Here is a 15,021-nt window from a genome sequence, read left to right as displayed (position 1 = left end):
CAGATTCGAAATTCAAATGTAATATTTTTTTATAATTAAGTGTAACAGTATTTATGGCCAGACTAAGTATATGTATTTATGTACACATAGGGGCAGACGCGGGAAGTGACTTTGCTTTATGCTATCTACTGTTTTTTTTATATAATTCCAGGAGTTGAAAAACACGACAAGGCCGGATGTTCTGTATTACTTACTGCAATGCTTGCAAGTTCTCGTGCTCAACACGGACGCGCTGGCGGAACATAAAGGGTTCTTGATTTGGTGCCAAGAAAACCTGCTCATAGACAAGTAAGTGTGACTAGGTATTGTAAATTGGTGTTTTATTTGTATTTCCAATGATTATTAGCTGGTGGGTGATGGTAAGCGCTACCACCGCCCATGAACTTTTGGAGAGGCGTACGGTCGTTGTAGACCTTACGCCTTTATAAAGAGATTGCCAATTTTAAATTGGAAAGGGATAAAGAAAGGTTAAGATTCACGAAAGGAATGGGATAGGTATGGAATATGATATGGGCTTCCAACTTCCCCACTCACCGATCGAATCATGCATGCTCTTTCACGCCGGTTTTCTGTGGAGGTGTGGTACTTCCCCGATGCGAGCTGGCCCAGTCCGTGCCCAAGCGTGCTCGAGTGCCACACTCGCAATGAGAGTAGGAGAGTATACGGTAGCGCGTGGGCGGTTGCAGCCTGTGGGGCGTGTGCGACGCGGCGCAGTCGCACATCGCGTCGGTGGCGGCGCCGGTGCTGCTGCACTGCGTGACGCTGGCGGGCGGCGCCGACGTGCTGTGCGCGCTGCTGCGCGACGCCTTCCACCACGCCGACCCCACGCGCCGCTTCACCGCCGTCGAGCGCGTCACCATGCTCATCCGGTCAGACACGCCGAGCTCACACGCAGCACACTCACACGCCTAGCCCACACGCAGCACACTCACACGCCTAGCTCACACGCAGCATACTCACACGCCTAGCTCACACGCAGCACACTCACACGCAGCAGCACGCCTTGCCTGCTAAGTTGCACGCAGCAGCACGCCTATCCGTTAAGTTAATATATAGCAGCGTGCCTTACCGGTTAGATTACATGCGGCAACACAGTTGCGGCGGTTATAGACGAATAGTTCACGCGTGGGAACATACATCTGTAACAACATATTCGCGGAAGCGAAATGTTTCTACAGAGCATATATACAACTTCCCAATATTATTGCATCGGAGCCTCACCATCTTTTTGGATGGAGGAATTCCGCCTTGCTTTTTACACGCTGCAACATGTCCGAACGCTGAGATCTTACGTTAAAATACACGAAAACATACCTATCCGGGTTTACACACTCTCGCAACACTCATTACCTCCTGAAGCAACACCTAAGCGGTAAGATGACACACGGTTACAACTCTCTACGGTCACACGTGGAGCCTATCAGGTTGGTTGGAACACAGCAACACGCATATAGAGATAATGCCCACACTCATGCGACCAGAATTCGATAAAAAAAAATAGTCATCAAGATGAATCTGATTATCTGATTATATTGTTATTATCTGATTATTATTTTATTATTTATATATAATAGGCCTAAGTCTATAATAATGACATTTTAATTTGATTTACTAAACAAATAAATAAGAAAATGATGATCCAGTATTGCTGTAATAATAAAACAACAGTTAATTAATTAATAGTCGGTTTTCTACCATAGCTTCATGGATGGGTCCCCAATCAAGACCAGCCTGCCGCTGCAAACTGCGCTAGCCACTGCGTTCTGCTATCTGATATCCAGCATGGACGACATCAACGTGTACGTCGCGCAGCGGGCGACGCTGTACATTGGCACTATACATGATAACGCTATCGAGGTCATTTTTACTGACAAATATAATATGCCCTGTTCTTTTCCTTACTTGTCCCGAAAGGTGTCGAATGCACTCAAGGGACTCTTTTTGAAAGCTGATGCTTTCTATGTTGACTCCATATAAATTTGATTTGGCTCCGACAATCCGATCCGTTTCCGAAATATTCACTTGTAATAATTTTAGGAAAAGTTCAATTTATTTCATTACTTTCATATTTTTATGCTGAGCGTGTTTTCCAGCTCTTACTATATTGCTTGGAGACTCAATTCGACCTGGTGATCGTGGACCGGCCCATGATTCTGCAGTCGATATACCAGCTGCACAACACTCTCAGCGACAGGCGCATTCTCACTTGGGAGTTCTTTCTGAATCGATTTGAAGCGTTGTTCTTGGAGGCTCAAATCAATACCAACAAAACTGTGGACTTCTCCAATTTGCGAGGTTTGTTATTTATATTTGTCGGGAAAAACAATTAAAGCGAACGTTAAAATTGTCTATTACAGTATAGATAGATCTTTATTTTTACGATATATCGTATGGAAACAACCAAAATAATAGGTGTGAAAAACCGAATACAAGACGCGCTCTGTATAACTATGACACAATAAGCTCAAGAAATGGAACTCAAACCTTTTGTATGTTCATCCAGACTTCCTTCAGAAACGCTTTTAAATCATGAAAAATTGAAATATGTTTACCTAGATAAAAATTTAAGTGAGAGAACTCCGCCCGCGTTAACCATGGATGTGTATTTGACCCAAAAATTTTTCAATATCCATACAATAATATTACAGTTCTCCAAACGAACTAGCAAGTAAAAAAGTCTGTTCATTTATAACATCAGCATAGACATACAGCAATTATATAAAATCACGGGATACCTTCCAGAGCTGGTGAGCAGCTCCACCAGCTCGGAGTGGTTCATGTACAAGGTGCGGCGCGCGCACGACGCGCTGAGCGCGGCCGCGCGCGAGCCGCACGCACACGCGCACGCGCACGCGCACACGCACGCGCACACGCACGCGCGCTCTCTCTCTGCGTCTTTTGGCGCCAAGTGGCCGTATAAGAGGACCATATCTGCGCCCGCTGCTGTGCCGCCTCAGCCTGCCGGTGAGAATTTATGTATATTTTTTATCTGTGGACAAATAGTTGTACATACTTATGTAAATACTTATTTAAATTCTTTGAAGCATCACCACTCTTCTTCTCCATTTCACTCTACTACTCTTCTTAACTTAATTGTAATTTTTTTTTTACAGAACGTGAGAAGATTTACTCACGCCAGTACTCAGCACCGCTTCTGAAGAGAAAGACGTCGAGATTCGGCCTGGGACAGTTGCTGCCCACGCCGCAACAGTCGGGAAGTTCTCAGAAAACCAACAATACACATGGTTGGTCAAATTTTAAATACATTACAGTTATTTTGACATAGAAAACTGTATTAAACAAACTCTCTCAGTGAATACATTAAACTTGTAATTTTGAAATATTGATAATGAAAACTATGAAACATTCATTGTCGTATGAATATAGTAATAGTAAAATAATTCTTTTTTTTTTTGTTATTTCTTTAATCGATAAAAATAATAATCAACAATGTGATAATTTCTAAATAGAAACTTACATTAAAAAAGTTATACACGAAAAAAAAAAACTAAGACTCAGCTAGTTAATGAAGTATTAAAGTTACACCCACACATAAACTGAATAACAACCACTTCAAGGGTCAAAATAATAAACAGTTCGTTCGGCTAATTCCTGTCAATCTCTTTTCAACCTTAGCGCACATGCAATAAAGACTATTTTCCATTAACAGACACAGTCCACTCAGTATCGGGTCGGTCCACAGAAGACACAGCAACAACTGTGCTGCCAAAAGCTGTGGATCTCGAAGAAGCTGATAAGGAGACGACGAATTTATTGGTGTTTCTGTTGATGCAGTTCTTGTCTCGGTGGGTTTTTTTTATTATGTCATAGCGGGCCACTGAGCTGTTGGTTCGCCTGAGGGTAAACGATCACCGCCGCCCATGAACATTCGCAGAGGCTCAGACCTCTGAGAATGCGCTACCCGCTTTCAAGGGATAAGGGATAAGGAAAGGATTGGTGACAGGAGAGAAGGAATGGACTGGGAAGGGCTAGGAGAGGGAAATAGGGTTATTAATCGATTTGGACCCAATTAAATGCACAAATTTAATTCAAACTGTACACTTATCATTTGGTGACAATACCATAATCTCATCAGTTTATCAAATCATCCTGATCAGGATCGCCGGGATGAAATAATTTATTTCCTTACGTTTACTCTGTATAGTGCAAGTGAGACACTTTTAGTTGAGTCTATATAAAGAGTGTTTTTTTACTTACATGCATTTCTTATACTCATTTTTAAAAAAAAGAGTTTTTAATAGGTATATGAGTCCTGGACGAAAAATATTTATTAATGCAGAATATTTGTTAATTTATTTTGTGGTTTTATAGCTTCATGGCGTCGCTAAATAATACTTTGACCCATCAATGATAAGATCATACATTTTGAACGAATTGTGTAAAATTTTAGGTTTCGAAGGAACCATAATTAAAAAAAAAGTAATGACACTATAGCCATGATAGTCTTCGCGATTGAATTCGGTGAAAGAGTTTTAACTTGTGTTGGGAAAGTATATGGTAATATATTTATCATTGAAGAGTTTATTCAAGCACCCGCTCGTACAATTCTAACAAAAATTACTAAACTAAAGCCTTATTTATGAGTAATATGTTTGCAATGGACTAGTCAATCAATATCTTGTACTAGCGGTCCGCCCCGGCTTCGCCCGTGGTACATATATAGCCTAAAGCCTTCCTCAATAAATCGGCTATCTAAAACTGAAAGAATTTTTCAGTAGCTCCTGAGATAAGTGCGTACAAACAAACAAACAAACAAACTCTTCAGCTTTATAATATTATTATAGATATGTTTGCTATAGACCAGTCAATCGATATCTTGTATCTATTGCGCATATAGCTCGGATCAAGCCCACCCCACCGACGAGAAAACAAACAACAACAAAACTCAAGACCTGGTGCTCAAACACTTGTTCCTTCTGCTCGGATACAATTCGGTTGACAAGTACTTCACTATTACACCACAGACTTTGAGGTGAGTTATTTATTTCCTTAGATTCACCTCTTTCACTTAGTTCTTTATATTGAAATGGTATAAATTTAATGATCTCCCTTTTCTTTAAAGCAGAATCTTCCAGAACGTCATCATTGCTAATAATGTCTTGAAGATTCTGCTTTACTTTATTTATTTTCCATTAATGATTAAACCTTCAGTCCCTATTATGCAAAAATACACTTTTAAAGTAATATCACACTTTATTCGTCCCTAAGATATTCAGCTGTACAGCGTTAAGTGATCTGGGTTTTTCCTTATCTAGACTAATTTTATATAGAGGAATCATTCGTGTTTCATAATCACTGTATGTTTAGAATGTTTTCATACAAAAACTACCGGACTGATTGTTGATGTTCTAAGAATGGTATAACTTCGCTTTTTCAGAATGTCTTCAATATTTAACGCGTTCATGGCTAACCTTCCTCAAGTCTTAGACCAGAACTACATGATGGGTGCAAGTATTGCTGAACCCACCTTGTTGTTATTACAGGTATTATACTTTAGTTATTAAACGTAGCTGCTTCTGAAATAACTTTGAAAACAAGGATATTGGTTGCTTTCATAATCCTTGGATACAAAAAAAAATACTTAAAATTTAATTTTTACCATTAGCTACTTTTTTTTCTGATAATCTTGAACGAACAAGGTAGTTTCTTCAAAAATTTCTTTCTCATTCATTATTCTTGATTCTGATTAAACAGTTTCAATATTTTGATTACTTACCTCGTAAGTAACAGTTTGGAAGCATGTTATGTCTTGTATCAGTGTACTCTAAAGTGAACCTTATTCCCTACACGTCTGGGTGCAGTATTGCTGCCGGCCGTCCGCGCCGTCGTCCGCGTCCACATCGCTGGGGGGCGCGGTGGGGGGCGCCGGCGGGGGCGCGGTGGGGGGCGCGGGCGAGGCGGCGGCGGCCGCGCCCGTCACGCACTCGCTGGAGGCGCTGCAGCCGCACGTGCGCCGCCACTGGCTGATGGCGCTGCTCGTTATATTGTATAAGGTTGGTGTTGGGGGTTATTAACATTGTTTTAAAATTTATTGAACTCGAATATTATGACTGATGTTTGATTTTTTTGAAAATTGTCGTGTAGTATTCTCAGTAAAAAATATTTAAGACTAATCTTCACTATGATGCTAAAATAACGACATATCAGTCTTAAATTCCATTGTTAATGAAATAACATAAACTTGAAACGTGTGCGCGCTCGGGCCGGCAGTACCACTACGGCAGCGGCGCGGTGTGCGCGCTGGCGGGCTGGCTGGTGCGCGTGGTGCTCAACTGCGTGCAGCACCAGCACCACCGCTGCCGCCGCATCCCGCCGCTGCTGTTGCTGCCGCACGCCAGAGGTACGTCCCGTTCCATTCCCATGAAAATTTGATTTTGACCGCGTTTAAAGTAACCTAGATAAACAAACACACTTTCGCATTTAAAATATTAGTGAGGACTTTAAAAAATCCTTCGTAAAGTTTACTATTTTACTTGTCCGGCTTCGCCTGGAGTACATTTAATATATAAAATAGAAGGCCAGTCGCGCCGTTTTAAATTGTTACACCTTTTACTAATATTAGTTTATATCGTAGACTTGTGTGGGATCAACTATGGGTTTATGTCTCATATGAGGGTTAGTAAAGATAATAATAAAGACAATTGCCCCCTTTGCAGAGCCCCGCGAGGCGGCGCCGATGGCGGAGGGCGCGGGGGGCGGCGGCGGGGGCGGCGCGGAGGGCGCGGGGGGAGCGGGGGGCGCGCCGCACAAGTCGCCCGCGCACTGGCCCGACGCCTCAGATCCCGCTAAGTATGACTCCCACCCACACACACACACACACACTCTTACTTGACAATTTTATTCGTCACATAGTTCTCTTTTCCAATCTCTGTTAAATGTTCAATCCATGTCATTATAGTTAATACTTTTGGAAATAGCATTAAGTGTCCGACACAACTGCTTCTATTTCTACTAAACACTACGCAGAGACACATTCAGTTTGATAATTATAACCAGTTACCTCGGTGATGGGCTTACCTTGATATTTTATTTCACTTCAAAAAATATCTTATCAAGCATAGCAAAATATTTCAAGAACATAATTTATTATTAACCATATCGTCTGTTCGATAAATAATTTCAGATACAAGCAATGGAGCGTGGAGCAAGAGTCGTCCGAAAGCGAGCTCATCGCCATTCCGGAGACCAGCGACAAATCTGACACCACTGTACATGGAAGCACTGCTCCTGTAAGAATATTAAGACGCTTTTATTATTTAACATTGCGATATAATTATTAGAAAGTGAGATCTCTAAAATGGAGTAAAAGCTCAGAAATCTTCTCTTCTTTAATAAAGAAATTCAAACATACAAAATTTCCCATCCAGCTGAAAGTTTGTAAATATCAAAATGTTCCGTTAATCCGGCATTTGGAATAAAAGGTCAGAAAAAACAATTACTGCAATAAATAACCGTGCCAACCATTACTTAACCTCGATTTTTTATTACTTTTGGTTATAGCGGTCTTTTAACTGTATAAATTAGTCATTTGTATATTGTAGATTTATAAAATACAGCCTGGTAACACATGGAAGGACAGACAGACATCGATGTTTAGTAATAGGGTCCCTAGTCTCTAGAACCCTAAAAAAGGGAAAAAAATGGTTGCCTGTAAAGTCGGTTTTACGGGCAAAGATTTTACGTGACAACGTCTTTTTCTCGGTATAATATTTATTGATATGAATATTACGCCAAGAATGCTCGAGAAAGACAGAGACAGAGACACAAGCACGCGCCGATTCAATGCGCCTAATTCTCTAGTGCTGCGCGCGCGGCGGACCGATCATAGTTCGGTGACTCATCGTAACGTTACCGGGCGTTACACTTTTTCATGAGTGACTCCGAGCCGCAACCTAATTTAAGACGTTGTCACGTCAAAAAATACTCAAATATTTCTCTATTTACTTGACTTTCAACATGTAACTAATATTTCCAGGGATCTTTCGACGAGCCGTCCCACTATGAGGACTCGCCAAAAGTCGACGCTCAGACTGTTGTCGCATATCCAACATTTAACAAAATTGTAAGTAATTAAAGAGGTTCTAGGTAAGATTTTCTATTGAAAATATTAAGGAGGTTCTCGATTGGATTGTATTTTTTGATTTTTTTATGTTCCTACTAGCTGCGCAAAAATGACTTTTCTACAGATTTATTATATGTATAGATAACTCGTGGGTTTTAACCGATTAACGTGATTCCTTTTGTGTTTGATAGAAAATTGTTCACATTTGATCTAAGTCGAGTGGCACATTTTGTAAAAAATTATTCATCTATTTGTGTTCATTTATTGCAAATCTCATATCTCCTACTCCGTATAGATATGGTTCAACGAGAAATTAGATTCATCTTTTCATTGCAACCCTGTCTTTATATATATATTGAAGTAAACTATATTATTCACATGAAAATTAATATTTAGATCATTAAGTCAGTTCAAAAAGTGTAATTGAATAAACAAATGTTTTAGTGTGAGATTGAAATGCAGTTTTATCAAAAATTCTTATTATTTCTCTTAACTCTAATCTCAGTTCAAGTCTAGAACGACGCATGCTTATGATGTTTCTTAATATCTGTATGTAGCAGGAATGTAATTATTTGATGCTTTGTACAGCCTACCATGGGATCTCGATCAGCCCACCAGCTGTCTACAAGTTCATCAGTGTCCATCGGCAGCGATTCGTCTAATCTGTGAGTGTTTAAAGTGTAGTAGAAGAATATATTACCAGATTTTCGTTCGCGTATTCAAACGATCGTAATGTGTCAGTTCCTTAGGTATTTTTAAAAAGAAAACTGTCATATGCCCTTCTAGGTGTCAAACTTCCATGTACAAAAATATTTTAGTTTAAGTGTGAAGAAGAGATGTACAGACGGATAGAGATAGGAAATATGTAATATTGATTATAACAAATAAAATGTTTTATTTAATTTGCAAAGGAAAATAAATTAATCGGAAAATTTTCCGCAGTAAATCGACGCCCATGAGCGGACAGTCTGTGGAAATATGGCCAGATCAGCTGCACCAGACTTCCCCGAGGGCCAAGATACTTGGCAAGCAGAAGAGGGTAGTGGGTAAGTTTAGAAACCTGGTTTATAACCCCCTGACTTTAATATGCTAAATAGGGCACTAAAATATCTTACTGATTTACTTACTTGCAAGTAAAACAGCTCTAAATCTTTAAATCACTTTTTTTCTGACTGATTTATGAGGAATTGATGTTGATCAAAATATTTGAATTTCAATTTGTTTTTGAAAAATTTGTGCCATGTGGGCTTACTAGTTTTAATGGTTCAAATAACCACAGAGTAAGTAATTGTGTGTAAAGAAATGTTAATGATATAAGTGAACATTATATTACAAGTATGTACATCATTGTCATGATGATGTTGTATAACCATTGTCATTCGTTTAATAACAATTTCTTAATAACACATTAATTCTTGCTCTTGCTACAAGATGGCGTTGTATTAATTTTTAAATATCAAAAAACAATAAAATCTAATGAAATTTCAGCAGCAGGCAGCAGCACATCGCCGGACACATTGCCGTCATCGAACGGCGAGGCGATGCACCATCCGCAGCTTCTAAAGAGTCCTGGTAATTCTGGTGTTTTATAATTTTTCTTCCGAATACGAATAAAGAGCATCCCCCGTAGTGTAATCTGCATAGTAATGATCATTTACAACAACAATGGTTCGTCTGATATTAAGGGATTACCACTGCCCTTTAACAGTCGAATAGATAGTCTTTGAAAATGCGTTGCCCGCTTCTTAGGGGAAAGGGATAAGGAAAGGATGACTACTGGAAAGAAGGAATAGACTGGTAGGGGTGAGGAAAAGGAAACGTATAAATGTTTAATTAGGAGTAAAAAAACATCGTGTATGCAACGAATAGCGAAGCTCAATTTAATTAAATTTAACGACTCAATCTCCTTAGCAGGTCTAGAACATTATTCTCCTTTATCTTATACTAGCGGTCCGCCCCGGCTTCGCCCGTGGTACGTCTACAGCCAGATCCTGCTAAGATTATAAACGTGAAAGTTTTTAGGTATGGATAAATATATGGATGTTTGTAAGATGCTCTTTCACGCGAAAGCAGTTTATCGACGCCCACTTCGCAACGGGCCGTGCAGCGGAAAACGTAATATTTTAATTTCACCTCAACTTTAAAACGAAACGTCCAATTTTAATCATTCAAAGACCAAATATTATCAACATAAACTGTACTTATTGATGAAATTTATTTTGATAAAGATTAATAGCATGAGTAATATAATCGCGTTGAAATGTAGTCCAAAAAAAATTCAAGATTTTTAAATAAAAATTTGGTTGTTGTGCCTCACTCGACATAGATAGGTATAGTGTGTCGCGGACTTTTTTGTAGATATTTGTAAGATCTACAATTAATTCTAACATTTTATGGTTCTATATTTTGTAGTTTAGGCAGCGTACGCAAAATAAGTAACTTCTTTGGTTGATTTCTTTCAGTTAACCGAAAATATTTTACGGAACCCTATTTTTTTCCAAAATAAAATATAGCCTATGTTACTCGTGGATAATGTAGCTTTCGAATGGTGAAAGAATTTTTAAAATCGGTCCAGTAGTTTTTGAGCCTATTCATTACAACCAAACAAACAAAGTCTTTAAAATATTAGTATAGATATAAAATTCTCGTGTCACAGTTTTCGTTGCCATACTCCTCCGAAACGGCTTGACCGATTCCTCTGAAATTTGGTAAGCATATTGGGTAGGTCTGAGAATCGGCCAACATTATTTTTTATCCCGATATTCCTACGGGATACGGACTTACGCGGGTGAAACCGCGGGGCGCAGCTAGTATTAGTATAGATACAACATTCTTGTGTCACAATGTTGGTTACCTTGCTCCTCCGAAGCGGGTGGACCTATTCAAATGAAATTTTGTCTGCATATCGGGTAGTTCTGAGAATCAGCCAATATCTATTTTTTATAACCCTAAATGATAAGAATAAGGCAGAACAGCGTTTGCCGGGTCAGCTAGTTATTTATAAAAATCGAATGAGCTAACAAGCGGCCCCCTCCAGCGGGGATAGCGTACGCGTCGCCCGAGTCGCCGCTGTCCAAGATGGAGGTGTCGTGGGCGCCGCCCCCGCGCGCCCCCGCCGCGCCCCTCGCGCCCCACCCGCCCCACCCGCACCCGCTGCCGCTGCCCACGCCCGCGCCCGAGAGGTGACACTGCCTGCACCTACACTATCACTTACACCATCATTTACACCAACACTTACGCCATCACTTACACCATCGTACCATCACTAATAATACAAATAACACTTTGATCAACACTGTCACAAACACTTTGACTCCCAGTCAAACGTTTATTTTATTATTATACGATTATTTTGTCAGATTACTCCCAATTGGTCCGAAACCCAACAAGGAGCAGTACCCAGTGTTCAACGCCTTGGTCGATCGAGTTCGTGAAGCACTCAACATTCATGGTAATGTTATTATAACACTATTCATTTTGATAGACTGAAAATTTGAATTAAAAATTTAAACAAACATTAATATCCTTTGTAAAAAGCTTTGCGATTCTAAATGAATGCTCATTAATAGGATTTTATATCCAACTAAGTTATATACTGAAACGCACTAACTCAGTAATTGAATCTAGTAGACTCGTTCCAAACGGACTCAAGTTCCCGCTCGGACCAGGAAGCCACGCCCACGCCCACGTCTCGACCGCACGACCTAACTAAAGGCCTATCTTCTGAAAGCACTAGGTGAGTTGGTTTACAAATTGAAAATTATTGCTTACACTAAAAAACATACATAGTTTTTTTGTAAGATTTAAGCAGATATTCTATCTTTAGTTCACAGCTTCTCTCATTTCATACAGACAATAATTTGCAAATAAACTGACCAATAATAAATCATATCATTTTGAAAATTCTATAAATTTCGACATATCGAGAACATAGTCTTTCAGAATTTAACAGGTTCATGACGACGATGAAGATAATGATGATGATGATGATGATGATGATGATGATGATAATGATGATGATAAATATATGCAGGTCTCCCAGACGGCTAGCTCGCCAAGTGGCTCAGCTGGAGTCGCCAGTGCTGCACACGCCTCCGCCCAGCCCGCTGCACTCTCGCACCAAGCACGCCGGTATGCACGCACTTAGCATGCGCACGCATGTGTGTTTAAGTGTAAACTTACAGTAATCGTGTGACTTTTGAGTTCTGGTATAATCTATTTCAATAAAGATATATTCATTGTATTTATTTCTCAAGGTTGATTATTTGCGGAATGTATAAAAGCATTTATTAAGTAACTATATGCTCGTCCCGGCTCCGCCCGGATATAAAGATTGCTGTTTTATCCCAAGGGAACATTTAATCGCGATAAAAAGTATCCTGTCACCTAAGTTAGTTTATACCCTGTCTGTATGCCAAATTTCATCAAAATCCGTTCAATAGTTTCAGCATGATTGACGGACAAACATCCAAACTTTCACAATTATAATAATACTGTGATTATCGTTCGTATCCCAATCACAATTAAGTCCTTTATTCTCAAAGAACTTGTCAACAGCAATTGCCGCCCCTAATGTGATAACCATAAGGTGGTTAATCCCCAGAGAGCGCATGGGGCGCTTGGGGCGCGTGGGGCGCGTGGTGGGGCGGGGCGGGGCGCGCGGGGCGGCGCGCGGCGCACGCGCACGCGGCGCACCCCTCGCCCTACCGCCCCGACGCCACGCTGCGCTACCGATGTGAGTGCGCCTAGCCCTTTTTGTAGTAGGAGAAAGAAACATAATATGTTTTAATTAATCTCCTTAAGAAGTTCCTTAAAAAAACGGAACATAGTAAACCAGGTACATTATGCAAAATGTGTCAATGCAATATGAGAGATAGATTATCATTCATCACACAATAAAATATATACTCAGGAAATTAGTATACGTGGATTCGCTTCCTTACTGGTTCTGGTTTCCTGGTTATATTCAGAAAGTAATGTAATGAATAATATCTATGTGAGATATATATATGTAAATACTAGTGTTTTTATTTTGACTTTTGCATTTAATACCTAAATATGCCAATGTAAAATCAAATTTACCAAGTTTATCTTTGAATCTTATAGATATGAATCAATATTCCTGTAAAAATATTGTCATTCTAAACTCACATGAATAAGTTATTTGGGTTTTACTTAGTCTTATCTATAGATATACACACAATAAAACAGTAAAGTTTGCACATGTGCGCAGGCGCAGAATGCGGCGGCTCCGTGGAGCAGTACAGCGACGAGGAGCTGGGGCTGTGCGTGATAGTGCTGGGCACGTTCGTGCGCCGCGAGCCCGCCGCCGCCGCGCCCATGTTGCCCGCCCTACTGCACACTGTTACCAGGTATGGCCCTTGCCCCAGTGTGGGGCATACAGCTAGGAGGTTTATTAATCAAAATAATTTCTTGGTATGATGTGTTTGACTGTCTTGTACGTTTCAACGGAGCGATCTTATGGTACTGGATATGTTGCAAGAGTTTTTACCAGGGTAATACGTCTTGTTCGCATGAAACTTGCACTGTCAGGAGCGATCTACTATACAAACACTGTATTATTTTTTTTCAAAAGTGTTCCAGTGAATAATGTTAAATGGAATCTGTCTAGGAATGCACTAATGTTATTTTGTCTTTAAAGTTAACATATAAAACGATAACAATAAATATACTGCGAAGTGTAGCGGGCTTCAAACCACATCTTTCTCTATACACCCCTACTCCCGCAAGGTGTTCTGACCTCCCACAGTACCACTAGACGTAATTAACCTGACTATCAACCGTTCCAGAGTGGTCCAGCTGGGCAACTACACGTGGCAGACGGAGACCAACACGCGGCTGCCGGGCAGCGCCGTGTTCGTGGCGCACCAGTTCCTGCGCTGTGTGCTGCATCAGCTCGCGCCCAACAACGTCTTCCTGCAGGTGTTCTTGCAGCGGACACCCGGTATGTAACTGAACTCATTCACTCACACACACACTCACACTAACTCACACACGCAAACACATTTACTCATTCACTCACTCTACTAACATATATTTATTAACTTCCTGGGATATATACGGTTATGATATTGTAACACCAGCTTGAGTTTAATATGATCGTACCTTATTAGTGTTCTTACACAAAACACCCGGTGTATATCTGATTTTGACAAAAAATACTATCATTAACACTTCCTCACTTACCGAATTCTCTTTTTCTAGAAAAACAACGAAAAACATTCTTTAAGAGTGTAGCGCATTCGTTCGTGGACTTCAGCGAGTTGTATCCGTGTGGCCCTCTGCAATTAGTCATAGAGCATTTGAACTCCAAGAAAACTTTGCCTATTGATGTGAGTGATACTCTTCATGTTATAGAATATCGAAAGCTTGTGATAATTTGTGTTTAGTATTCAAAAGTCGTTGTAAACATATGTATGCAAACCGCTACAGATATTTAAGAAGTTTAACGTGCTTGAGAAAAATTCAGTCGAAAGAGTGTTTGTGTTTTTTTTAAATAATCAATCTTGTTTTTTTTATAAGAATATTATAGCTGATACAACTAAGTTACTAAACAATATTATATAGTAAGAAATACTTTCTCTTGTCTCTTTCCTTGTATTGCATTTACAATTACGCATTTTAAAAGGATCAAACAATTGACTCGCGCCGTGTGAACGGTGGGAGGTTAGACTTAAGTTGGCATGACACGCGTGTTGCAGCAACTGCCGACGATCATGGGCAACATGGCGCTGTACCTGGAGAGCGTGGCGGCCGAGGCGCTGGGCGGCGCCGCCGCGTGCGGCGCGCTGCTGGCCGCGCTCGACCAGCTGCTGCGCGCCGCGCTGCTGCAGCTGCCGCAGCTGGACGACGTGCTGCCGCCGCTGCGCCTCTGCGCCGCCGCGCTGCGCGTGCCCAACGCGCACCAGCACAAGGTG

At 40.5% G+C, this 15,021-nt stretch overlaps 1 protein-coding gene across 1 annotated transcript in view; it reads left to right on the top strand.

The window, feature by feature from the left end:
• LOC119829130 (protein unc-79 homolog) overlaps window positions 1-15,021 on the top strand; it is a 40,627-nt gene that overhangs the window by 18,230 nt on the left and 7,376 nt on the right. Inside the window, exons 24-49 of the mRNA XM_038351530.1 lie at window positions 152-288; window positions 687-869; window positions 1,701-1,857; window positions 2,094-2,295; window positions 2,743-2,964; window positions 3,114-3,245; window positions 3,671-3,806; window positions 4,859-4,993; window positions 5,399-5,504; window positions 5,823-6,014; window positions 6,232-6,361; window positions 6,678-6,810; window positions 7,145-7,250; window positions 7,997-8,083; window positions 8,672-8,748; window positions 9,026-9,129; window positions 9,572-9,655; window positions 11,121-11,265; window positions 11,443-11,534; window positions 11,714-11,819; window positions 12,117-12,214; window positions 12,687-12,818; window positions 13,317-13,455; window positions 13,894-14,048; window positions 14,309-14,436; window positions 14,806-15,018. Coding sequence (XP_038207458.1) covers window positions 152-288; window positions 687-869; window positions 1,701-1,857; window positions 2,094-2,295; window positions 2,743-2,964; window positions 3,114-3,245; window positions 3,671-3,806; window positions 4,859-4,993; window positions 5,399-5,504; window positions 5,823-6,014; window positions 6,232-6,361; window positions 6,678-6,810; window positions 7,145-7,250; window positions 7,997-8,083; window positions 8,672-8,748; window positions 9,026-9,129; window positions 9,572-9,655; window positions 11,121-11,265; window positions 11,443-11,534; window positions 11,714-11,819; window positions 12,117-12,214; window positions 12,687-12,818; window positions 13,317-13,455; window positions 13,894-14,048; window positions 14,309-14,436; window positions 14,806-15,018 — 3,531 coding nt within the window. The remainder of the gene's footprint in view (window positions 1-151; window positions 289-686; window positions 870-1,700; window positions 1,858-2,093; window positions 2,296-2,742; window positions 2,965-3,113; window positions 3,246-3,670; window positions 3,807-4,858; window positions 4,994-5,398; window positions 5,505-5,822; window positions 6,015-6,231; window positions 6,362-6,677; window positions 6,811-7,144; window positions 7,251-7,996; window positions 8,084-8,671; window positions 8,749-9,025; window positions 9,130-9,571; window positions 9,656-11,120; window positions 11,266-11,442; window positions 11,535-11,713; window positions 11,820-12,116; window positions 12,215-12,686; window positions 12,819-13,316; window positions 13,456-13,893; window positions 14,049-14,308; window positions 14,437-14,805; window positions 15,019-15,021) is intronic.

This window comes from Zerene cesonia, chromosome 9 (genome assembly GCF_012273895.1).
Source record: "Zerene cesonia ecotype Mississippi chromosome 9, Zerene_cesonia_1.1, whole genome shotgun sequence".
Lineage (NCBI taxonomy): Eukaryota > Metazoa > Arthropoda > Insecta > Lepidoptera > Pieridae > Zerene > Zerene cesonia.
The sequence above is the reverse complement of the archived record's forward strand: the minus strand, read 5'-3'. Positions and strand labels throughout refer to the sequence as shown.